The sequence below is a fragment of the Rhodamnia argentea genome, chromosome 6, assembly GCF_020921035.1.
Source record: "Rhodamnia argentea isolate NSW1041297 chromosome 6, ASM2092103v1, whole genome shotgun sequence".
Taxonomy (NCBI): domain Eukaryota; kingdom Viridiplantae; phylum Streptophyta; class Magnoliopsida; order Myrtales; family Myrtaceae; genus Rhodamnia; species Rhodamnia argentea.
This window is the reverse complement of record NC_063155.1, coordinates 26,488,636-26,513,823: the sequence shown is the minus strand read 5'-3', so window position 1 is coordinate 26,513,823 and position 25,188 is coordinate 26,488,636. Positions and strand designations below refer to the sequence as shown.

The 25,188-nt window shown below is 39.4% G+C and overlaps 3 protein-coding genes across 3 annotated transcripts; all 3 read left to right on the top strand.

Annotated features, from left to right (window-relative positions):
- Window positions 1-3,018: 3,018 nt before the first annotated feature.
- On the top strand, window positions 3,019-4,211 carry LOC115756223. The gene is made up of 3 exons (XM_030695919.2): window positions 3,019-3,078; window positions 3,166-3,342; window positions 3,430-4,211. Exons 1-3 carry the CDS (start codon window positions 3,019-3,021, stop codon window positions 4,027-4,029), a joined length of 837 nt encoding a protein of 278 aa, XP_030551779.2. The 3' UTR covers window positions 4,030-4,211.
- Window positions 4,212-4,235: 24 nt separating this feature from the next.
- LOC125315661 lies at window positions 4,236-5,756 on the top strand. Its single transcript, XM_048281368.1, has 3 exons — window positions 4,236-4,844; window positions 4,929-5,160; window positions 5,245-5,756. The coding sequence occupies exons 1-3, from the start codon at window positions 4,320-4,322 to the stop codon at window positions 5,703-5,705; spliced, it is 1,218 nt and encodes a 405-aa protein (XP_048137325.1). The 5' UTR covers window positions 4,236-4,319; the 3' UTR covers window positions 5,706-5,756.
- A 14,862-nt stretch (window positions 5,757-20,618) lies between these two features.
- On the top strand, window positions 20,619-21,969 carry LOC115728164 (protein BIG GRAIN 1-like E). The gene has a single exon (XM_030658502.2). It carries the CDS (start codon window positions 20,656-20,658, stop codon window positions 21,709-21,711), a length of 1,056 nt encoding a protein of 351 aa, XP_030514362.1. The 5' UTR covers window positions 20,619-20,655; the 3' UTR covers window positions 21,712-21,969.
- Window positions 21,970-25,188: the final 3,219 nt, after the last annotated feature.

Sequence of the window (25,188 nt, the reverse complement as noted above, 5' to 3'; positions counted from 1 at the left end):
TACCCAGCTTTGTCACCGAAGACTCCAGCCTAGCGCCGCTAGAGAGGTGGTCACACTTGATGGCCGCCACAGCCGAAGAGGCGGTCCTCCGTTCGAGAGGTGGCTCAGCACTATGGAGAGGTGGCCCGATGAGGAGGAGAGATGGCCTGGCGCGGAGGAGAAGCAATGGTTGTGAAAAAAGCTTCGTTTCTCGTGTCTGTTCCCTTAAGAAATCCTATCTAGATCTATCTCATTCCCTCCCATAGGATATTTTTATGTAGGTTATATGCCCTTTATATCTCCTTTTATCCTATCCTGGACATCTACCAAACATAGGATAGAATAAAACATATTATCTCCTGGTTTTTATCCCGACGACCAAGCGCAACCTCAAGGTAAAAGTTTGACTTTCCGAGATTCAGTTTGTTTTGTGAAAAATGGATGATTTGAAAAATATTGACTACAAGCGATTGCTTGTATCAATTGAAATAATTAGTCAACGAGAGATGTTTAATTATCGGCAATAATTTATGTCTCGATATTTTTGTGGATGATGTAAATATTTTTCGTCTATTCATTATTGTGTGCAATACGAGCAATCTATTTTAGGAAAATATTTTCCAAATCATCCATTTATCGTGAAACAAACAAAGCTTAAGGCTAATACTTTTTCGCTCAACAAATTATTAACTTTACTGGCGGTTAAAATATACCGAGACACCAAACAAACAAAGAGCATGATCCTTGTCACAATGGGAGTGTTCAATAGATAGATAGTTTGCTTAGAAACAGTTACATTTTGGTACTATTTTTCTTAATCAAGTTAGCAACCGTGTTACGTCTCTCTTTGTTCAATTTCTTTTGATCGTAAGTTGCACAACTTCTGTTAGGTTCTAACCTCTAGGTGCAACTTTCTTTCTTTGTTTAGAGCAATTATAATGTTTGGTGGAGTTGGCTTGTTTCCAATGTCATGATGTTTCCCGACTTCATTGCATACGTAAGTAGAGATGTTTAGGGCATCATAATATCGATTTCAATACTAAAATCCGAGTTTTAGCACCCTCCAAAAGGTATGCTTCTTCGTCGAGCTCTACGGGGAAGAAAAAAGCAAAACTAAGGGCGCGCATGGTAACACTTTTGAAGCTAAATTTCTGCTCCAAAAGTGCTTATGAAGCGTAAATCCGTTTGGTAACGCAATTTCTGACGGCGAAATTCGTTTGGTTCGTAATTGTATATTTTTACTTCTGAAACAACTTTCTCTTTCAGAAGCTATTTTTGAGAAAGTTCTTAGAAGTAAAAAAAAGTAACTTGTCATTCTTTAGCCCTTCCTTTTCATATTTCTCTATCTCTCTCGTGTCCTCTCTCTCTCTGGTGGTGTTTCGCTCATCCGTCCTCTGTACGAAGCAAAGGTCCGTCTTCGCTGCCGCGAAGCTCGACAAAGCAAAGCTCTCTCTTTGCTCCTCTGCGAAGGTCAACTCCTTGCTCATCCGTGAAGCTCTCTCTTGGCTCGTCCGAGAAGGTCGACTCTTCGCTCGTCTACGAAGCTTTTCTTCGCTTGTCATCAAAAAGTTACAAGAGCACCTGTCTATCTCTTCGCGCGCTCTATGTACATGTGACCCACCACGAAGCTGTGAATCTCCAACTTCAGCCGCTCTTTGTACAAGTGACCGACCGCAAAATCTCCCACTTCGCTCGCTCTCTGTACAAGTAACCCACCGCAAAGCCGATCTCCCTACCGTGAAGCTCAACCTCAATCTTCGACGCATGCTTATCCCCAACTCAGATTTGCTGGAGGTTAGGGTTTTCTCCCTCGCATTTGTGTTGCATTTATCTTGAATTCGATTTTAGGGTTTTCATTAGTCAAATGTTGACTAAATCCAAGCTACGTTAACAGAAAGAAAGGGCTTTGGTTGTCTCATGTGCCATCAGATGTACTACAAATAAGTTTAGTTAGATGCAACTACAATCTTGCAACAGGGGACACGATGGGACATCCAAAGCCCTTTCTTTCTATTGACTTTTCTTTCACAAGAGGATATAGCTGGGAATGCAAAATCGTTCATACAAGGCATTGCAACTTAAGACTGCATCGTATAGAAAATTCATGTTAATCGTTTACTTGTTCATGCTAAGATGCTCTATAATCGATGGAATGGTCGGGAAGTTCTTTTTCTTTCCATGAGAAATTCGGTCAAATTTCTTCGGGTTCAGTCAAAGCGTTCATGTTGTACCGGTGCCATCTATTAGTATACTTTTATTCCACTACGCTTATTGTCACAATTTTATTGATCCTTGTCGAGCTAATTGCTATATTAGAGCATCATATTTCACAATTACAAATCTTATGCATAATTGATTAGTAAATATTCTTAGGTTTTTGTTTGAGAAGAAAGAGGAAAAGAAGACGGGAATTGGGAGGATGAATAGGGAAAAAGATGGGAGGAGGGAGGTGCTTGTTGTCATTGCCCTCGGTCTTATGCTTCCCTGGCTAAACCGTGTGTTTAGGTAGTCTAGCAGGAGAAGTACATGCTTCCCATGGAAAAGGAAAAATCAAAGAATTTAGGGAGAGTGAACTTTCTACTATGGCTTTTGATCCCTCAATCTTTGCCACTCATCTTTTTTTGCATGCTGGTGTTTGATCGCCTACCATTTCATGTCAAAAGGCATTATGGGGCTTATTGTTGTTCAATGGAGCTTTCCTTTAAGCGTATGATGTGGCATTTAGTTCTTGCATCAAATTCAGTTGTTTACTTTTTTGTCCCCGAATGGTTGGAAATTTGCCCTAACCGATCAAATCGGACACTTTGAATTTGATAGGTATGCAAAGACTATTCCACTCGCAGCAGATATCGGCTATCGAGACTGTTTTTATTTGGATTTGCCAATAAATAGATGGTATCCCCCCCTCCATTGCTATGATATGTTTTTTTATTTATTATTATTTTGTAATGCGTATAAGCATGTTCTTTATGAATTTGAGGAATGTTGTAATTGAATTTAATGAATTGCATCATCTTATACTCAACCAGTTTAGATTAAATGGCTTCCCACAAAGACACAGTCATTGCAAAGTGGACCGACCAATTGACCCAATTGTTTGTAAGTGTCATGGTAGACGAGGTTAAAAAGGGAAATCGAATTACCACTACCTTCAACAAAGCGGGGTGGAATAACATTCGGTGAGAGTACAATAAACGGACAAGACAGAAGTATACTCTAGCTCGGTTCAAGAACAAGACTTTCAAACCGAAGGACGAATACGGTAGTTTTAAGAAGCTTATTAGCCAATCGGGATTTGGATGGGATAATATAAACAAAAAGGTTGTCGTGGAGAATGACACTGTTTGGGGGTCTCATATCAAGGTACAACCTTACTTGGTCTTTTGGTTCTTTCTTTCTATGCATACTTTAATAACATTGCTTATGTATGTTCTTTTGCAAATGGCGCAGGCTAATCCGAAATGGGCCAAATTCAGGAATGAATGGCTTCCTTTGTATCATCATCTTTGTATTTTGTTTGAGGATACATATGCTACTGGGGAGTATACAACAGGAAATGTGCAGGAGTTTGTGTCATCAAATGATGGTGACAATGGTGCTTTTGGTGAAAATGACGGTGGTAAGGAATTAGGAGGACGAGATCCACAGGTTGGAGAGGGGTCGGGTAATGAATGCCAAACTGGAGATGGGTTCGATAATGAACAGACAGCTACCCCAACTTGTGAGAAGCACAAGTTGGATAGGACTCCAAATTCCAAAAGGAGGAGAAAGAGCGTTGCATACGATTTTGCCAGCATCTGCAAAGTCATTCAAGAAGCCGTCAAAATGAAGATGAGTCAATCATCACATACCTCTGTCACCTCACACGCTCCACAACCTGTAGACCCCTACTCCATGGGAGCTATGATTACCATCTTGAAAGGCATGCCGGACATGGACCCAAGCCTTTACACCAAAGCAATGAACCATGCTTACTTAAATGCTGCTTGGAGAGAGGCTTTCGTCCTTACAGAACCCGGATGGAGACTTGCACTTTTTAATTCTATTTAAGTAGATATTTGCAAACGCTATGAATTTATATATGGCTTCATTTCACTGAAGACCTATGTATTTGATACACTTTGGCTTTGTTTTTATTATGCTACTATGGTTATGTCGTGACTTATGTCGATTACTTTGGATTGCTAGTTATCCGCCGATTATTATTTATATTCCTTACTTATCAGTAGATATGTTATAGCTTCCTTAATTACTTTTTGTTTTCACCTTCCACTTCCCCGTGATGGCTTATGTTGTGATAAGGTAGCTTATTAGTTCACACCTTTCATTTTTTAAGTAATATGGAGGGGGTAAATGATCAAATAGCTTCAGTTGAAGGAACTCTATCGGGTGATCAAGACTTTGATGAGGATGATTATTTTTTACCGACGGCATGGTTGTACCTTACTGAGTTGCATAGGTCCATGCACACGAGAGAACTTGTTAGAGACAAGATATTGTCGGGACCTAACTGGATGAGGGAGGTTCTTCATGGACATTCGGATAGAGCATTCAAAGCTTTTAGTATGGAGAGACATGTATTTCTTAACTTGTGTGGTTTGCCGAAAGCAAAAGGTTGGTTACAAGATAGTCGATATCTTAAAATAGATGAACATGTTAGGATTTTCTTATGTACGATTTCTCACAAGAACTCTAATAGAGATTTGTGTGAGAGATTCCAACATTCGGGACAGATTATCGGTAAGTATTTTAACTTAGCATTGAAAGCGGTTCGAAAATTAGCAAAGGAGGTTATCGTACCACCTCCCTTTGATGTCGTCCCACAAGAGATTCTTTTAAATCCTAAGCATGAACCTTACTTCAAGGTAAGATTTTCATACGTTATTTGCACAAACGATTTAATTTTGTTGGTAACGTTGTATGATGCTAGTCTTTCATAACTCTGACAAGGATACGTAGGCGCTATTGATGGCACCCATATTCATGCTGCCGTACCTGTTGCCCAGCAAATCCGATTCAAAGGTAGAAAGGGAATTACCACTCAAAATGTGCTATGTGTGTGTTCCTTTGATATGAGATTTACATTTGTATATGCTAGTTGGGAAGGATCGGCTAACGATTATCGGGTGCCATCGGTAGCACTTGAGACTCCCGAACTACAATTTCCTCGACCACCCTTAGGTATTTGTTCATTCTAAGAGAAATTTTCTTTATGATTTTGTTGCAGGTGCATACCATGATAAATCTATGAACGCTTTGTTATAGGCAAATACTATGTGGTAGATTCCGGGTATGCATCAACTCCGGGATTTTTAACACCTTTTAAAGGTGAACAATATCATATAAATGATTTCAAAAGCAATGCGAGACCAACAAGAGCAAGAGAGTTGTTCAACTATAAGCATTCTTCACTAAGGAATATCATTGAGAGATCCTTTGCGGCTTCGAAGAATCGCTTCTTTGTTTTGAGACACATGTCTCCATTTTCAATTAGAAAGCAAGCACATATTGTAGTAACATGTTGTGCTATCCATAATTACATCCGTGATCAAGACAAGAGGGATAGGAATTTTTTCGAATATGGGAATCCGGAGTATGTGTGTGAACCTGCGCATGATGAGGTTACATGCGTTTTATCGACCGAGGAGGGAACCGAGATGAACATTCTTAGGAAACATATTGCCAATAAAATAGCAAGTGATCATTATATGGACGAGATTCCATGATATTGGGTTTTTTGTTTTTTGATAGTTGAATGACATGAATTTTGAGATAAAGCTTTGGTTGTAAATATTTTGGATGTCGGGGACGGAGCCACCTCCCGCACTCTCTCTACCTCCTACGAACCGTGACTTTATGCCAAGAGATGCTACACACAAACACAGGGCTGCTTTTCTACCTCTATTAGCTCGAAGATAACTATGATGATCTTCCTTTTTGCTGCTTGTGGGTACTGAATTTTTTGTTTGTTAGTAAATTTACTTTCTTTTTGGTTTTCTGCTTGTGGTTGATGGTCATGCTTGAGTCAAACATGAGGACAACTTGAACAAGTTCCTAAAACATGGAGTTCATAGAATTTATATTTGTGTGATATCGATTCTTGCTTCCAAGTGCTGCTAATTTAGGCGTATCTTTTTATCATCTCTTTCTTTTGCCAAAGATTGATGGATCATAGAATTTATAAGGACTTAAAAATATCATGGATATAGATTGAAGGGGAGAAGTGTGTTTGGCTTTACATAGTACTGTCATCACATATGATGTTGTAAACACAAATTTAACTGTGAATTGCATGTATATCATTTCGTACAATGCTTTACTTCCTCTTGGATGGTGCTCATTCATTTGGCTACCATTTTAAGTGAAACGCCATTGACATTGCCATTTTCAGGTTTACATTGTACGAGTGAATGGCTTCGACAAGAGTGAGGAGCCCAAAGTAGATCGGTAACAAGGTTGCTCTGCAATTAGATTTTGGATATAACCATGGCAGGTAGCGTGTTTACTACTTGTGAAACCTATTGTTCTATCATAGATGCTCGTTGGATCTGTCTTCTAGACTCATCCTAAATACGATCTTCATAACATTTAATGCTTAGTGAGGTTAGAATGTATAATCTAAAAGCTCGCGGAAGTTGCAATTTATCTTTCCTCCCTATTTCATATGCAATATCAAGTGGATAATTAACCCATTAGTGTGTGAAGAAAACATTGTTGTTCATGTTGCGGAACACTAGTAGTTTCAATTCATCATGCAAGTAAGGCTAGCCCCGTGGAAGAGTTTCAGTGGCTTGGCCTCATGTTGTTTGCGACCGTGCCTTTTCCTGGAACAAGGGCTTGGACTAGAGCTATCATAGCTTCAGTTCCGGAATGAGCATCATACGCATATGTTTTTTGAATCATTGACATAGCGCAAGGTAGATAATGAACATCATGGTCATGATTATGAAATATATCACTTATTCCGGCATAGTATTGTCCATTCTGTTTCTGTGCATCATTGTGAATTCCTCATTCTCTTTAGTTACGTTCTATCTCTAAATCATGATGTAGTCTTATACTCGTCTTTAGTGATGTTTGTAACAGATCACATTCACTATATCTTCATCTGATTTGACACTTGACATATGTGCAAGTTCTTCTACTTGATGTGGTTACAAATTTGCGTCTAAAATCTTGTTCCTAGACTGAACTTTTGTTGCATTCCGAATGGCTCTCTTTTTGGCAATGTTCTTAATGTTAGCCTTACTTGACGTTCTTTTAACGTTCTTTTTTTAGTCTAAAATCTTGTTCCTAGACTGAACTTTTGTTGCATTCTAGATGGCTCTCTTTTTGGCAATGTTCTTAATGTTAGCCGGTGAATTTGTTGTGTTGTAGGTCTGTTTTTTGGCTTGTACCTGGCAATTGTCTAGTCTAGAGTTGTGGGGTTCAGCAAGACAAGTTGACTTTGCAACTCAAGCACTCATTTGGTTCAGTACAAGTTGACATTATAGCTCAAGTACAAGTTGACAAGTTGACATTGCAGCTCAAGTATTGAGTGGATGTTTTTGGCTTGTCCCCTGTTCCTTTTCTCTTTTCCGTGTTCATGTACTCGTGTTCGCCGGGCCGAGACCCTTGATTTTCTCGAAATCGGTGAACTCGTAATCAAGTTGACATTACAGCTCAAGTAATGTGGAATATGTTGATGCCATGTTAAGACCATGAATTCTGTTATTTCTCTTTATCCTAACTGATTTTGGTTTTGCGGTTTTTGTGTTGCTCGGCAATCATGTAGTTGGTCAAGTGGGATATCTCGCATATATCCATGTTTGAGGTCACTTTTTTTGCACTTATATCTCGAGACCAAAGGTTAATAGGAACCTCCGAAAGATAGTCTTCTAGCATTTTTTTAGACAGGAATGTTCAAGGACAGCTTCAAAGGAGAACCCAATTCGTATATTATTTGTCGAGTTGAGGCCTCTGCTTCGACAGTTTTTTTTCTTTCTTTTAATAAAAGGCAGCCTCGATTTTTTTTAACAAAAATAATGTAGAATCAGATTTGCGTTTTCTTTGTATATATATAAAACGAAAGGGGACATGAAAAAGAAAAAGAAATTACGGAAGAACCAAATAATCTTTTCATTTGTATTTTTTTTAGTTGTTATTTCACAATAGGTGGTGAACAATGTCCATTATGGTCTAGTTGGTTATATACCCGACGATGTTTCATGTTCGATTATTCGTGTTTGCATTTCATTTAGATTGATCCACGTGTTTACTTTATTTTTTTTTTGTCAATAAATAGTCTTTTTTTTTCTTCATTTGATTAGGATTAATAATTTTTCGTAGAATATTTTTGTATTAATAACGTTTTAGAAGTAGAAATTTTCAATCGTTACCAAATGAATTTTTATTTTAGAAGCAAAAATTTTGTCTTGTTATCAAACGTCTTTCTTTGATCAGACATCAACTTCTGAAGTAGAAGCAGAAGTAGAAAAATCAACTTTTGCTTTTGAAGGAGAAGTTAAAAAATCAACTTCTACTTTTGAAGTTATTTGTAAAGCAGAAGTGTTGTCATGCACGCCCTAAAACTCTCAGAATCTGTTTTTGATTTGAGATAAAACAAAAAATGTGAGTTGAATGAAAGATTCCATTCATTAATCAGGATGATACTCTACGTAGAATGCTTTCAAGCTTAACAATTCCCAAATAACTATAGAAAAAAGCAAATACCGAAAAGCAAATAACAAAACATATTTTGCAGCTAGAGGCACATTCTCATCCTTTAAGACTAGAACTGCCACCATAAAAGTTCGACGTCCGATCACCAAATTCAAAGATGAGCACACATCGAGAACTCTCACACTATTTGCAACGGCTTGCATTGCACATTTTAAATTCGACGTAACACGAACATCAGTATGTTATTGAAAGAATATATATCAAATACCTATAAGGAATTCCCGGATCTATATCTAGATCTAGTTCGAGAGAGTGAAATCCTAAATCTAGACTTAAATCTAAATCCGGGAGCGGGGCCTAACTCGGAGAATTTATGGAGTCATGTCATGAACATCATCATTGTCAACTGGACGAATGGCTGAACCGGTTTCCACATTCACCCAAAATCAGCTGCAGAAAATTATTTATACTTACAAGCTCCCAAAATAGAGTGGGATAAAAAAGAAAAGACAATCCAAACAAAGGAAAAAGTCTTGAACTGCCATAAGAGATCTCTAAATGTTCACCGCTTGAATCCGCCCAAAATCAAATCAATTTTCGATGACCTTGGGTTTTTCCACACCACAATCTTGGAGTAAATCCATTGAATGCATTTATTGTTTGATCTACTAATACAAGAAATGTTTTTTTTTTTTAATTTTGAAAGTTGAACGTCATTATCCGCATTTAAGATTTAATTGTGGCTAGGAAAAATATCTTGATCCCCCGAGGAAAGGCTTGGAATAGGGCATCGACGGCTAGGCCAAGGCCTCTAGCAGACTGGACCTCGACAACTAGATTCCCAATCTATGTTTAAAGTCAAGAATTTTCTTTAAATGTGTGTTTAATGATCTTCTATAACAAATACCAATAAGTACTTTTAATATTATTTGCGAAATTCAAGCAAACATAGAGGATCAAATTCCCTAGGGACCACTTTTAGGGTGCGCATGATAAGTATTATGTTTCTCTGTTTTTCTATTTTTTTTTTTTTTTTTGTTTCTAGGAACAGGTCTGAAATAGAAATCTGCTTAATAATGCAATTTTATTTTTCTATTTTCAGGATAAAACTTTTAGCCCAAAAATAAGTTTGTAATAGAAATGAGAAGTAGAAATTTTCCACTTTCTATCTTTAGAACAAAAATAGAAATAAGAACCCTTCTCGTTGACCATCCCTGCTCGCAAGTTGTTGATCTTCAGCCGCTTGTCACCGTTTGCTATCCGCCAATCATCAGCCCTCGGTCCCTTGCCGCCATCCGCTTATTGCAATACTAGCCCCACTTCTTGTCGCAATCCTAGCCTTTATCGCAGCCGTAGAAATTGTATGTGTGTTATTAAATGAATTGCTGTTTCAGGAACATAAACTTTGTGTCGTTATCTAATACGTTTTTTTGCTCAGAAACTTATCCAGGAAATTGAAATTGTTTTCAGGAATAGAATAGTTATTATTGGCGCCTCTCAGCATCGGTCCCTCCTTTTTTTCCCCGTCTAGCTCCCTTAGAAGTCCTCCTGGAGTCAACTTGCATAGACATCATCAGATCTCACTCATCAACTTGGGTGGTCAGCAACAAGATAAGCCGCATGGAGCTTTGCCTTTTTTTTCCAAAGGAAACTCGGATTCAGACGATAATTGCTTTATAAAATGCAGCACTCTAAGTGCAGCTAGTATGGCCACGTTACTCCATTTTGACCTCAAAGAAGGATAAGCCTTTTGAACTCAGAAGAGGAGGCATAGCTTTGGCGGAGACCAGATTCGCTTCACAGATCCACAACTCTTATCACTTCTATGTGGATTTTGCTTTCTGAATGAGCTTCGAAACCCACGGACTCTCGTCGCACATGTTCATCTTATCTCATCCCTTCTCTTTATGGGTAGGTAAAGCACTGGCCAACTCAAACCGAGTGCCCATTTCAGCTGGGGAGGGGCCTGTAGCTCGAGCCGACCAGACCACCGATGACCACTTTGAGGTGACATGAAGGGACAGACTCGGGTCGTGTCCCATCTGGAACTGGCACGATGAGCAACTCCTCTTGGGTCGTGTAGGTCCGATGAATTTGGAGGAGACATGCACACTGAATCAAGACTTAGATTGGAGATGATCAACCTATCCACAGAGTTGAGGATATGGGGTTGTAACTAGGGTTTGATGAGGGAGTTGGGAAAGCACCACTTTGTATCTGTTTCAATATGTCCCTTTTCCAGCTATTATTCCATTTCGGAATGGCAGTTTTTGTCTAGCTAGCTCATCAGCCGACAATCCATATGTTACGTCAAGGGTTTTATAAGCTTAAACCACATTGAGCTCATTTCGCGATGGATGTGACAAATCCTAGAAATAACATGAGATCACTTAAGCGATGGAAACATAGCGTCGGTCCAGATTTGGATCGAGCACGATCTCCTCTTACTTGACCGAGCATTGGACATAATTAACATCGATCTGCGGCCACATCCATTGAAAAATAGTGACGGAACACTATTTTTGGCTCCCAGCATTCATTCCCTTCAATATGAAGGACAAACACATGTATTTTGTGGCATTTCCGACACAAAGAAGAGAAATTCACTTCTCGAGGACTCCTAATAACGACACTAGGGCTTCGGTTTCCAATGGGGACTATTTCGGGACACCGAAAGGGAACACGAGGGGGCGGACATTAGATGGGACGCACGGACGAACCAAGGCCATAGAAGCTGGCTTTTAGAACTCATGGTGCGTAGCAAAAGAAAGCAACGGAACGTCGCAGGCATTTGTATCTATCCGAAAGATAAGAAAGAAAGAGAACCAGAGATCGAACCCGAGACAAACTATGACATGCATGTCGATTTTCGCCTTGCGGGTGGCGAACCAAGGCCAGGCCAATTTTCCGTGTGGCGACAAAACGTGTCGCGTGCGCTTTTCGACCTCCATGACCCCAAACTCATCCTATCCTAAAAACCATTCTATTTTTTTCTTACATGAACTCAATTCCACGAGTGATATGATCGACGTGATCAAGCGGGAGTGCGAAGAAATTTTGCCGCAATTGGTTTTTTTTTTTTTTTTTTTTTGTGTTCTTGGTCGGGCCGGAATTGGGGTTTTTTTATTAACATGTAATTGTTCGGATTTAATGAGGCTATGGTTGGTGTTTGTACAAAAATTCGGTCGATACTATCATGGTGTAACTCGGATTTAACTGTGGGTCCTCGATGGAGGTCTGATATGGGGCACCGCCGCACTAGATCGGGCTGGTCGATTGAGCTTGTTTCCTTCTCTCGACCAGGCGATGTGAATGGCATACGATGCTTCGAGAGGCATTGGCCTGCTTATCAGGATCAGACTAGAAATGTTCACATTTAACTGCATTGTCTAGCTTCTTAAGTCCAGGGCCAAATTTGGCAGACAAAGGCATGGTTATAAAGGACGATATCCAATACCAACATGATTTAACATCTATACAACCGGGATAACAAAAGCTGCAGGCCTAGGGTCAAGATTCAACGGATTTGTTGTCCAGGTACGACTTTTCTTGTCCGGGCAAAAATCGAAGAAGAAAAGATTATGAGCAACGTTAGACAGTAATGCGGTAACTATCTGTGGAACACCATCGGCGTCGGTCGATGGTGGTGGACTTCATCGATTTAGTGGCGATATCTATTAATCGGAGATTATCGCTCTCTCTCTAGTTGTCCCCTCCGGCCATCAAACCAAACACTTCTTCGTTTTTCCATTGATTTTCTTGATCTCTCGGATTTCGCTTTTCTGTTCAAATCTAGTCTTATAACTCCTGCGCTCACAAAGCACTCCATAAAACAGGATATCCATATTGGGAGCTATTTCCAGTCGTCCAGAAAACTCAATCCACCAAACACAACTTCAGATGGCGAGGACGAGATGCATTTTAATGTATCATAGGGCTTTAATTAAGTATAGTCTTTTGTCATCTAACTTTTGTGATGTTAAATAAAGTAGACAACGACCATCCAAAGCAAATGGTAGAATGATTAGGAATTGTAACTCCTTGACCTAGTGAAGACGGTCCGATTTTCTTGCATCACAATGTGGTAACAAGGCACCACTTTAGTCCAATGTTCTGGCGCGAATCGGCAGTTGTGTCCAACTTAATCGTGGGGCTACTCAATGGAATTGTCGGAATCGCTAGGTCTCCCGGGCATCGATCCTATCCTCGACAAAATAGAATACGTCGTTGAATAAGCCCCTACCATGCGAAATATTCAGAAGCTTCAAATCTTGTGAAGTAGAGCGTACAGATGAGTATCCTAAATGAAATTTTCTCTGATTAGTTTTTAGATTTGTAATGAGATTTATGGGTATATTTGGCATTATCTTGATTATAACATTATGTTATTGTAAATAATGTTGGTATTTATTTGTAAAACAAACAAATAACGCATTTTCCTTATCCCACACAGAAGGGATGAGAGAGTGCAATACACTTTAAATATAAGAAGACTATTGTAGTTTTTCAAATGGAGAAATGGATGGGTGAGCTAGACCTCATCATACCCGCTTGAGAGTGCGCGGTTATTAGGCGCACTTTGCACGCTTGTGGACGAAAATAAGCCTTAATCAACAATTATTTTTCGACATGAACGATTGTGTCCGAATGGCGATTTTCACATAAGAACGGTCATGTCCGAATTGCTATTTATTTTTCAGACATGAATAGGTGTATTCCAAATTGCGATTTATTTTTCAGGCATGAATAGGTGTGTTCGTATGAGAAGTTCGGACACCAAGATGTGCGTTCTATTCTTATTATATATGGAAAATTCTGTTCATTTTCTACCATTCCATTCATTTTCGTTTTCCTTCAAAAGAGAAACAACCATCTTTTCATTATTTCGCGGAGAGTTTTAGGAAATTTACTGGAATTGCTATCCAGTAATCTCACCATGATTTTGTTGTATTCTGAAGAAAATTTACCAGAAACCTATAGCAACTTCGTGGGGCAAATCAATCCTAAAAGAGGGTGATTACACGCACCAAAGACCGACTACATTGTTACTCCATTTCCTCCCATATTTTTTCCAACAAATAAGAAGGTGATGCTTCTAACTATTAGTTTTCGGTCACGATTGAATTGATATTGATTTTCTTGTCCACTTCTGGTGTTTTGAAGTTTGAACTCCAAAAATAAACCCCGAGTACCAAGACCATTTGTCTTCTATCCATATTTTTTCACACCAAAACATCAATTTTCCCATGAGGCTGCCCTGATCACATGATCTGCAAAACTGACAAAATGCTTCTGAACTCGAGTAGAAAAGGCTTGCCTTTTGCAGTTCACAAACTCTCACACGGGTTTTCTGCACGCAAGTTTCCAAAAACACATCAGCAGAAAAGATTCAATCAAGAGGGTCGACAGTGAATGATCACAGCACCTCAAGGTCTGTGTGTCCTGGTCCCGGATTGGTGTTGGGCCAAATTGTGGTGGTGACTGATGAAAGAGCAAAGGGACCATCGCCATTCATCCTCTGGAAGCTTAGGGGCTATTCCCAAATCCAGGGCAAGATAGAACTGCTGTTGGATATTGACAGGACCATAGCATGGTTAATGCAACTGTCGAGATCAGGTCATCTTCAGTTTTATCCGGTCTGGTGTTAGCAAAATTTGCTTGCTTGGGCATATTCGTTTTTCGTTTGGCCTGACGTCGTGTTCTTGCGTGGAATTCTATGCTTGCACGAGTGATGGCACGAGTGCAGGCCGACACAAAATAAGATTGGAGCTTTTCTTTATGTACCTAAATGAAGTGATTGCTAGCTATCTCTTTTCAGGATTTAATATTGCGAAAATCCTCGCAGATTCTTCTTAACAAGTATTCTCGAAGCACTTGCGATTATTTACGAGGTAAATTTATATACAAGAAACGGGTTATCAGCTCTTGAAATTCCCGCCAATTACGTGCAAGCTTTTATGGAGCACCTCCATCGAGTTGCTAACACTTCAAAAGTATGCTCTTTTTATCTTGTTCTTCAATAGTCAAAAGTTACCTTTCACTTTTTCTTTTTTCTTTTGTTTCTCATCCTCGTCATTTCAAAGCAATTTCCAAACAAGACATCACACAACTGTTACCATCAGGAAATTTTCATTTATCTTATTGAAGTTGTTGATCATTGATGGTAATTCTTTTTTTTTTTTTATAATTGAATCTTGATGTGTTAGCAATACTCAGACTTTCCAGCAAGTTACCTAGTTATGGCTCAAACTCATATCCCCAGAAGTGCTTCGTTTCAAATAACTTGTAGGATGTCTGATTTTGTTTCACCAACATTCCCACACTTGTATCTCCACTAATCTCTTCTCATGGGTGTCTTTTGACGTTAAAATTTTTATTCTAAGTATCCTTTTGAACCATGTCTCAACTCAAAGCTCCATCTTAGCCTAGCCAAACTCGGCAAGAACCGAATTCCAACTCCTCTTGAATCATCGTCTTCCACCTGATTCCAGATTCGTCCAATGTTTCTTACATGAGATATCCACAAAGTGTGCACACACATTGAGGGTGTGGCCCATGCGATCAGCCATGAGCTCCGATGCCACTTGCTGAGAGCGAGGAGTACAACCACTAATATTTTCATACTCGAGAGATAACCAAGAAGACACTCGAATTCAAGCTCGTTAACATTTGTAGTTCAATTTGAGTTGACTAATATATTCTCACGCCCATTAATTGCTTCTCACAACAATGAAATCCTACTTCCTAATCAAACTTGGCATGTGGCAACCGTCCTTCTAAATCACTCTTACTAACAAACGTGCACATGCATTGCAAGTACACAAAAAATGGCACTTGAAAGACCAAATGAAACTAGTTTCTTACGCAATACTTAAATCATTTAATAGTGAACGTAAGCTATATGGCCAAAAAAATAGAATACAAAAGAACTGCATAATCACATGTAGAGAGATAAAGGGTATTTCGACATTTGAACTATCCCGGGAGGTCATTTTAGGATGAAAAAAAGAAAACTAAATTTTAAAATTGGAAACGGGCGAGAGATCAAAATAGAACTATCGACTAACACATATGCCGACGGGGATACGGTTTCGCGAGGGAAAAATATTGAGATATCTTAAAAGTAAGAGGTTCTCTTTATTTTATATCACGGTACAGATCTAGAGTTGAAGGTCGCGCAAAACGACAAGAACACATAGCGAGGTATTCAATCAAATTCCATTTCTAAACTTTTTGAATCTCGATAAATAGGCGTAGTAGCCTTTTTTGACACAGAGATCAAGGAAGATGCAAATTTGGAGCATTACCCCCTTTTTCTAAAGGCTCCATCACCGGCGCAGTAAGTGGGAGGCATGCAAATATTGCTGGGCCATGCTTGGTTTGCTTTGCTTTTGGCACAAAACAAAAAAGAAGAAGAAGAAGAAGAAGTCGATATCAGTGCCAACAACATTTAATGTTCTAGGAATCAGATGTACTAAATATATATTCACGAATAGGACGGGATTCTTGCATGACTCCTTTGGATGTTTATTCGGGGTACTTACGTCATATAATCCATCGTATTAGAAACACAATCAAATTTACGCAAAGTATCATAATGAATACCTTCATTTTAGGGAAAATTATCGAAAAAAAAATTCTAAACCAGTTGTAATTGTGTCAATTCGGTTCTAAACCTTTTGCATTTGTGTCAATCCAGTCCTAAACCTTTTTACATTTGTGCCGATTCAGTTCTTTCAATCAATTTTGATCGGAAATCAACGACATGGCGTGATCGGTGTTGACGTGATAATTTTTAATATTATTTTAATATTTTTTCAAACTTTTACATTTTTATATTTTTTTCTTTTTTTATCTTTCTTTTTGGTTTCTTTTCTTCTTCCTCCAGTTGATTGCTAGACTTAGGTGAGGCCCAACCTCGCCGTCACTAGTGGTAGGCAAGAGGAAGAAGAAAAGAAAAAAAAAAGGGGAAAGAAAAGAAAGAGAAAGAGAAATAAAAAGTTCAAAAAATATTATTAAAAATTGACACATCAGCGTCGGCCGCATCATGTCGGCGAGAAAGATTAAATTAGCACAAATGCAAAAGGGTTAGGACTAAATTGGCCAAAAAAAAAGATTTAGGACTAAATTGATATAATTATAATAGGTTTATGACTTTTTTTTTTTTGGCAACTACCCCCTTCATTTGACAATGAAATCTATGTTTCGGTTGTGTTGGTTTTAAGGACAGAGTTTTTCACAAATTAATTTTTCGAAATTTCACTTGTTTGGTTTATTGGAAATGACTCGTCAACGCAAAATAATACTAACGGTTAATGAATATATTGATACTTCAAATTAGGAAAATGGATTCCCGATTCTGAATAGGGAAAATCATTTTTCTAAGCATAAATGTCTTTTAACAAACGCTCTTCTTCACTTTCTTCGCTTTTCTTCGTTGAGGCTCGGTCCCTTTTTCACCTTCTTGAAGGTGCACTCTTAGCTCGCTCTTTGAGGACGAAAAAACACACCGACTCACAGAACAGAACACGATGCCCATTTTTCAAATAAAATCCAACACCTGAACAGATTTTCGAACATTTGGACCAAAAAAAAAAAAAAAGGTTTTCGAACATACTTTTTCACCATACTACCAACAAATGAGAGCTAACCACTTTTCATGGAAAACATCATGAAATTTTCCAAAAAATAAACACACTCTTCGTCTATATCTTGTTGAGATTCGTGCGAGAGTTATGTTAGAAAGTCCCACTATGGAGAATTAGTGTAGTGTAGAGTAACTAATATATCCTAATTGTCACAAAACGTGTCGCCTTAAACTTTTGAGTAATGGTGGGTCCAACCGTATATGTTGACACATTCAAACTTGGACCCTCCTTTCGCAATCTTCCTATGGACTTTTACTGTACACTCTCACCATGTCTTAACTTACGGCTGCAGGCAGAATAAAAGTCCCACAAGAGTAGGCATGCGTGTGTTAACCGACTTCGGTGCTTAGGAATAAATTTAAGTAAACTTGTTCCCTTGAGAGATCACATCAACATATTCAATTACTGATATCTGTCTTGATCTTTCATTTTTTTTTTTTCCTTTGTTTTTCCCTTTTTCCCCCTCGTCTCTTCTTCTTCCCCGAGATGGCAAGCACGGTTTGCACCGATGCACCTCCAGCCACCGCAGCCGCCGCTACCATCACCGCCCCACCTAAAAAGATGTATTGCAAACCAATTCGGAATGATCACACAGATAATAGAAGAAAATTAGACTACACACGATTTGCCCGCATTCATCCCGGAATAGGGATACGTCTTATAAAGAGATTTCACTATATTTAGGTTTACAACCTCACAACTTGTTACAATAATCAGCCAAAAAACGAGCAAATATATATGCCCTAAACAAGCCCAAAACCTAAACTTATCCGAAACTCCTTTAATCCCTCAACAATGGACCAACTTAAACAAAAGCCCAAAACCGTTGTTGTTTCGGGGGCGCTGCCCCTGAACTCCCACCCATTCACTAGCGAACGAGGCAATCGTCCACTCACCGGGAGCGGAACCCCCCCTCCTGCGACCGGGCAATAGGACACCCGTGTCGGGGTCGCTGCCCTCGAACCCCCGCATTACGTGCGCGGGGGTCACATGTCGTCGGATCATACTTCGGTTTCCCTAAACTCACATGGGCGTGCCCGGTGTGAGAAACAAGGGTCCCCGAAATATTCGCCAACTCCAACACCCCCGCATTACGTGCGCAAGGGTCACATGTCGTCGGATCATACTTCGGTTTCCCTAAACTCACATGGGCGTGCCCAGTGTGAGAAACAAGGGTCCCCGAAATATTCGCCAACTCCAACACCACCTTCATCTAAATTTATCTCTCTCTCTCTCTCTCTCTCTCTCTTTGCCAAGGTGGCCAAGGCTGTATCTGTAGTAGGTAATGGTGACGGAACCGCCATAGAGGGGCGCTAAGGCGAGAGGGTTAGATGGAGCAAAGAGAGAAAGGAAAATGACACAAATTGCCCAGAACTTTAGCTCAATATTCAATGTTGTCCTTATATATTTAATTAGTTCAATTTGATCCTTGAACTATTAGTATATGTTCGATGTAGTCCTTCCGTGTACTCAAACGACAAATTAAACGCTATTTAATGATGTGGGATTATAATATCCTGATTTGAGATTAACATCTTGCTTGAATCGTCTACAATAACTTTTTCCCCGTTCAACCTTAACGGATTGGAACCGACATTAGCAGATCTTGTCAATTTAAATTAGCGAGATAGTTTAGGGACTAGATTGAACATTTACTAATAATTGAGGGGCCATATTAGACGAATCAAAAGTTCAAGAACAACATTGCATATTGAACGAAAATTCGGGACCATTTATGTCATTGTTGCTAGAGAAAATTCGAGGCTAGGACATGATTGATGCCTTTTTTCACAAATATAATGGTATGTTGATTATTGTAGAATATTCATAAAGATGTAGCCTAGTTTGAGCCTCCAATTCGATTGCTAATATGTCAAACAGAGGAGGTAAATCTAATTTACCTCGCCAGATCTGAAGCAGTATATTTAGATTTCTCTGACCATGGCTATGCATGGGCCATGGGAAGCTTTTATCTTCCCACCATTGCCTAAGAATTTCCAATCCAAGCATAACAAACAAAAATTAAATGGGGATTGTCCATAGATCAACAATGAAAACCGCGTGACTGACATTTCTTCGTGACTAAATACAAATCCTCGTAAAATGTTGATTTTTCTTAGTTTACCACATTCCGTTGTACTTATATCGCAATAATGTCGTGCAAGAAAAATTGCACGGTACAATATTATACCATAGAAAATCCAAAATTGAATACCGTGGACTTCTTTCTAACTTCACAAGCAAAAGACCAAACTGTCAATTTTTCTCTCCATTTCAACCCCACTGATATATACTTTCTCATTACTCTTTTTAACATGTAGGGGATACATATGGGTGCACATAATGTCTGTCCTGGAAAGAGAAAAAAAGTGGGACACCATGAAAATTTCTCATCACTATCATGATCTTCCAGACCATCATATGCTAAGCCCCATACAGTACATACTGCTCATGGACGCATCAGTGCCACTAGTAAAATCCAAGTCCAACCCCTAGAATCCAAGGTTCTTCACAGATCATTGCCCCCCCATCATCCCCAACATCGCTTCTGCTAATTCATATCTCAGAAGCATAAAATCATGACAGCTTGTTCCCTTCTGCCCCCACAGCTTTTTCTTCACAAATGAAAAAGCCAAAAAGGAAAGGAAAAAAAAAAATCCATCATGTGTGGTTGTCTCTTTCCAAAAATCTCTGAAGGTAACCTGTTTATACATATCTAAGCAAATTTTGGGCCGAAAATATAAGGACTTTACTAAGTCTTCGGAATATTGTGAGTCACAAATTCTTAAAAGAATGGACCTCAAAATAATTTTAAATTATTTGTTATATGTTCTTTTTGTGGCACAAAATAAGTCGTTAATCTTACAGCAGATCAATGATATTTACATAATCATTTCTCAAAGTAGAATACTCAATACGTGGAATGATCGTGGACTACATAACATGCGAGTGAAAAAAATAAGCGGGGTTACCCAATATTGATGTGATTACCTAATATTACATAGACTAGTTTTCTAATATGATGAACAAGATATAAATGGCAGGTTACAAAATATGTTGGGAAGATGTATATTGTTAGGTGATTGACTTGACCCATTAACGAATCGAAGTCAATTATTACTCATCATACACTGTATTATGAACAGTGAAGAACAAACAATTTTTTTTAAAGGCGACCTTATTCCCACCTCTCAATCATTCCCAATCGCATCATTGATTTATTTCTCTCCACACAATCTCACAAATTCTCGCTTTTTTTTTTCTTTCTAATTCTTGTGATCGCCATTCTCATCATAAGTACCTCCCACGCCTTTCAAACACAGTAGAGAGAGAGAGAGAGAGGAATATCGGAGCCCTGGCGATAGTCATGTCCATCACTCCATGTCCAGATGCCGATAGGACTATCAGCCGGAAATCGCTCCACCAGAGGAGTGACTCCGGCGAGCTCGACGTGTTCGAGGCTGCCCGGTACTTCTCCGGCTACGGCGATGTTGTTTCCGGGTACGACGCCACGACCTTGGTGCAAAAGGCGGCAATGGCGAGAGGTCAAGAAAGGGAAGCCAATTCTAGAGGGGGAGGAAGAATGAGTTTAGACGTGCCGACGAAGCATCAGCACCATCATCATCAACATCACCAAGTGGATGCTCACCAACACTTTCATCTCGTCCCAAGCGAGAACAAGCAAACGAAAGAGAAGAGCAAGATCACCAAACCACGGCAGCCAAGCTCGCCTGGCGGGCGGCTCGCGAGCTTCTTGAACTCCCTCTTCAGCCAGTCCTCTTCGAAGAAGAAGAAGTCGTCGTCGAAGCCTTCCTCAACGCAGTCCATGAAGGATGAGGACGAGAGCCCCGGGTGGAGGCGGCGAAGGCGGAGCAGCATCAGCCATTTCAGGAGCTCGAGCGCCGTGGCGGATTCAAAGTCGGTGTATACCTCTTTGAGCTCCGGGTCCAAAACTCCTCCAGCATACATACTAAACACTCCCACCAAATCGTACAAGGAATTCAGAAGCTACTCTGATCACAAGCAAGTGGTGGTTTCGAAGAATAACCGCGACGGCAAGCACGTGAAAGCGCCGCACTTGGGAAACGACGCCGTCTCGGGAAACAAGAGAAGCAACGACCTGAGTTGGTTGGACGAGAAGTTCAAGCTGATAGAACCGAGCTCGGAGAAGAAGAAGAAGGGTTTCGGCAACAATGGTTTCGCGAAACATGCATCAGAGAGCACAGACGTGAAGAGATTCGATGAGGAAGAAGAAGACGACGGCGCGCAGAGCGACTCGAGCTCCGATCTGTTCGAGTTGCAGAATTACGACCTCGGAGGCTACTGCTCGAGCGGGCTGCCGGTATACGAGACCACATGTATTGAGAGCATCAAGAGAGGATCATCAACAACAGCAACAACAGTTTCTGGTGCTGCATTTTGAGTTGTAATTAGCCCCTTCCAATTGCGGTCAATCAATCTTGATTTTTTAATACTCTTTTGTCGGTATCGTGTCCCTAGAGTATTGCTTCGTTTTGTTCTTTTCCTGCTGATGATGAGCATCTTTGGAAGTCCTCTTTAGTTCTCTCTCTTTCGATGTACAGATGATAATCGTTTGTTTCGTTTTGCTTGTCTGTTTACCCAAATTCTTCCTCTCGTTTTCTTCTTAATCACACAGTTAACGATCCCTCCTGATGGCTGATTATTGAGAATTGCAAAAAAAAAAAAAATTATTACATTAGACTTAGTTTATTATATACATAAGCAAATTGGCGCGACAAATTGCAAATGTACATTTCAATAAACGTGTCGCATCTAAAATTTAGTTACAATCTACCCCGTTTTCAATTATCTCGATACATCTAACAATACAAGAAAAAATACAAGCTATGTTTTTTTCATTTTTTGTTATGAACATTAGAGTGGCTTTATTGAAGATTTGTGTCATGATGCCGAGATCTGATACCAGATTAAATTAATAAGAGGAACTCAACCCATGTGGAAAAGGTCTAATCTTTTGACTTTGTAGGCGCACCAGTTTGCAAATTCTTTTAATAGTTTGTTCCATCTCTCGAGCGTTATCGATTCATTTGCCTCCTCCTCGTGAAGAAAGAATGGTCCCGGCGTGAACAGAGTCAATTGCTTTTTGGCAATCGAAACCCTGGCCGATTTCATGCATTTTTGAGTTGTAACAGGGATGCACAAAACAGAGTATATGCATAAAGGAAAAAGCTTCCCTGACAATACTGTTAGAGATAGTACAATCTCAATCGTAGACCCCATACAACATTACTGCATATTTTGCATAAAGCACTCATTAATTGAAAGATCGTGTGGTTAGAAGTAACCGACGGTATTGTTCGACTGTCAGGCTGGCAGCTTCCATGCATAGATGCCAATCTATCAAATGTTTGTTTTGTGGCCTGATTCTCTTCCTTATTAGTAAGTTAACCCATTAAATATTCCAGATTCACCCGCCAAAGGTTGGGTCTCTAAATATCATATTCGTTTCTTCCCTTTTAATAAAGTTCATATCCTATTTTTTGGGCCTGTTCAAGAACATTTATGACTGAGGATAAAATCCAGAGTCATTCGGCATGGACCACCTAATGTTGGAACCCTTACCCAAAGCGAAAGGAGCTCTAGTGGCCCATCGAGAGCTCTTAAAAATTCTTTCAGAATTGCATACTTTCATTTTTTGGATTTAGAACTAAATTGGCAAATCGCCAAAATGTTTAGAACTAAATTGTCACAGTTTAGGGGAATTGACCGTTGCACGATAGGCTTAATGATAGGTTTAGGACTTTTTGGACAATTCTTCCCTTCTCCCCTCTTCGTTTTCAAATAGATTCGGACAATTGACACCTCTGGGAGCACAAAATGACTCCCTTTCAGGTCGCCCTAGGGGTAATTGTGGCCAGTGTTCCTGTGCATTTGGCACTGTTGGAAATGCAATGAGATTAGGTATAGCAGGACAGGAATGCCTCCGCGGACGTTGGGTTGGCCACTCTTTTGTGAGAGCATATAGCTTTTCTCAAGCAAGGACCAAGCTTCATGAACAAGAAGCAAGCAAGATAAGTTCATCCCATCATTTCTTTTGATGATTATGACAAAGTGGTTGTACTTATGATTGTTTTTTCGTCAAGGTAATCTCTAATCAATTTTTTTCTTTTTTGCATCCGACACCCAACGAATAGCTAATCCAGTCTCTAATCTAAGTGTGTATGTGGATGGTCGGCGTCCACGTCGGCGTTGACCGTGTCACATAGAAAGGTCGGTGTCCACATCAATGATTTCCGATCAAAATTGACCGGATAGACTCAATTGGCAAAACGAAAAAAAGATTTAGGACTCAATTTGCAAAATTAAAAGGTGGCAAAAGTGCAAGGCTTAGGACCTTTTCGACAAATTTCCTCAAATAATAAAAATAATAACAATAATCATAATAAAAACAACTATGTTAGTAATATGATACTTGCCTCTGTTAGATTTATTTGTGTCAATCGTATATAGATGTTCTTAGGCCTCGTCAGCTTGGATTTGGACCCTTGAAAATGTTAGTCCAGTCCAAGTTTTTTGCTCCTCACATTCTCGCACTTGATATTGTTCTTTCCCACTCATCGACCGATTCTAAATTCCATTGCCACAAAAAAATATAAATAAATTTTCTTTGATGCTGGCGAACGTCTAAAAGAGTGGGCAAGTGTGAAAAATCGCCGGTTAGATAAAAAAAAACGGTAATTTATTCGTATATACATGAAATTAAGGCAAAAGGATACTCAGGGCGCACGCATGATAACATTTCTCTTTCTCTATTTTTATGTTTTTTTTTTCTGGAATAGAAATCTATTTAGTAACGTAATTTTATTTTTCTATTCTTGGGATAAATGTTTTATTCAGAAATAGATTTAGAAGAGAAATCAGAAGTAGAAAAAAGTTACTTTTTTGTTCCTAGAACAAAAAATAGAAGTAAGTCGGCCCATCCAAAATTTAGGGTGTCGCTTGTCGTTAGGGCTTCTTCTTCTAAACTGCAACGTTGAAGCCTTTTTTCTCTCTACCTAGCAAACATGCGACACCGACCTCCATCTCCATATCTCGCTACCACCAACGACGGCTCGTTGTCAATCTCTCTGTACTTAAATCTATTTCTGGCAAGAAATAGATTAGCCAGAAATAAGGCCGGGGAAGAGAAATGTTATCATGCATGCCCCTAGGGTGCCAATACTTGTATACGACACTCACTTTGATGCCATTTTTTTTGGACACTTATGTGCCAATTTATTTGAAAAACGGTTATTTCGGTGCCAACTCTAGTAACCTTTGCCTAAAATTACACATGGCATCTACGTGGCTTGCCGAAGAATCTAGTCAACAAAAAAATAAATAAATAAAAATCAGCGTAATATTAAAAAACTTAAAAATTAAATTAAAAAAATTAAATTAAAAAAAAATGGGAAGTAGTTCCGGCGGCGAGGGCTCACGGCCCTCACCGCCGCCGCCCCACCATCACCGGCGAGGGGTGGAGAATGGCCGAGGGGGGTCATCAGGGCGTGGTGACCCCCCCTTGCGCTTTCCCCCCTTGCCGACAATGGCAGACGATGGTGGGGCGGCGGCGGCGGCCGGGGCTCCGGCCCTCGCCGCTACAACTTCGCTTCCCTTTTTTTATCTTTATCTTTATTTTTATTTTTACTTTTTAAGTTATTTTTCTATTTGATTTTAATTTTTTAAAAACATTTAACTATTTTTAAATTGAGCAAATGAACGCCACATGGGTTGATTTTTTTAAAAAACAATTGCCACGTAATATTAAAAATTTAATAAAAAAGGGCCACGTGTACTCTTTGGCCGGAATTCGCACTTAGGTGATCGTTTTTTGCTGGAATTGAAACTTAGATTATCGTTTTTACTTTAATTTGACGCT

Bases quoted from the DNA above. Each gene is read 5' to 3' on its own strand.
- LOC115756223 (XM_030695919.2), top strand. From the start codon at position 3,019: ATGGCTTCCCACAAAGACACAGTCATTGCAAAGTGGACCGACCAATTG. The intron at 3,079-3,165 runs GTAAGTGTCATG...ATTCGGTGAGAG, and splicing joins ACCAATTGACCCAATTGTTT to TACAATAAACGGACAAGACA. The intron at 3,343-3,429 runs GTACAACCTTAC...CAAATGGCGCAG, and splicing joins TTTGGGGGTCTCATATCAAG to GCTAATCCGAAATGGGCCAA.
- LOC125315661 (XM_048281368.1), top strand. From the start codon at position 4,320: ATGGAGGGGGTAAATGATCAAATAGCTTCAGTTGAAGGAACTCTATCG. The intron at 4,845-4,928 runs GTAAGATTTTCA...TAACTCTGACAA, and splicing joins AGCATGAACCTTACTTCAAG to GGATACGTAGGCGCTATTGA. The intron at 5,161-5,244 runs GTATTTGTTCAT...GCTTTGTTATAG, and splicing joins ATTTCCTCGACCACCCTTAG to GCAAATACTATGTGGTAGAT.
- LOC115728164 (XM_030658502.2), top strand. From the start codon at position 20,656: ATGTCCATCACTCCATGTCCAGATGCCGATAGGACTATCAGCCGGAAA.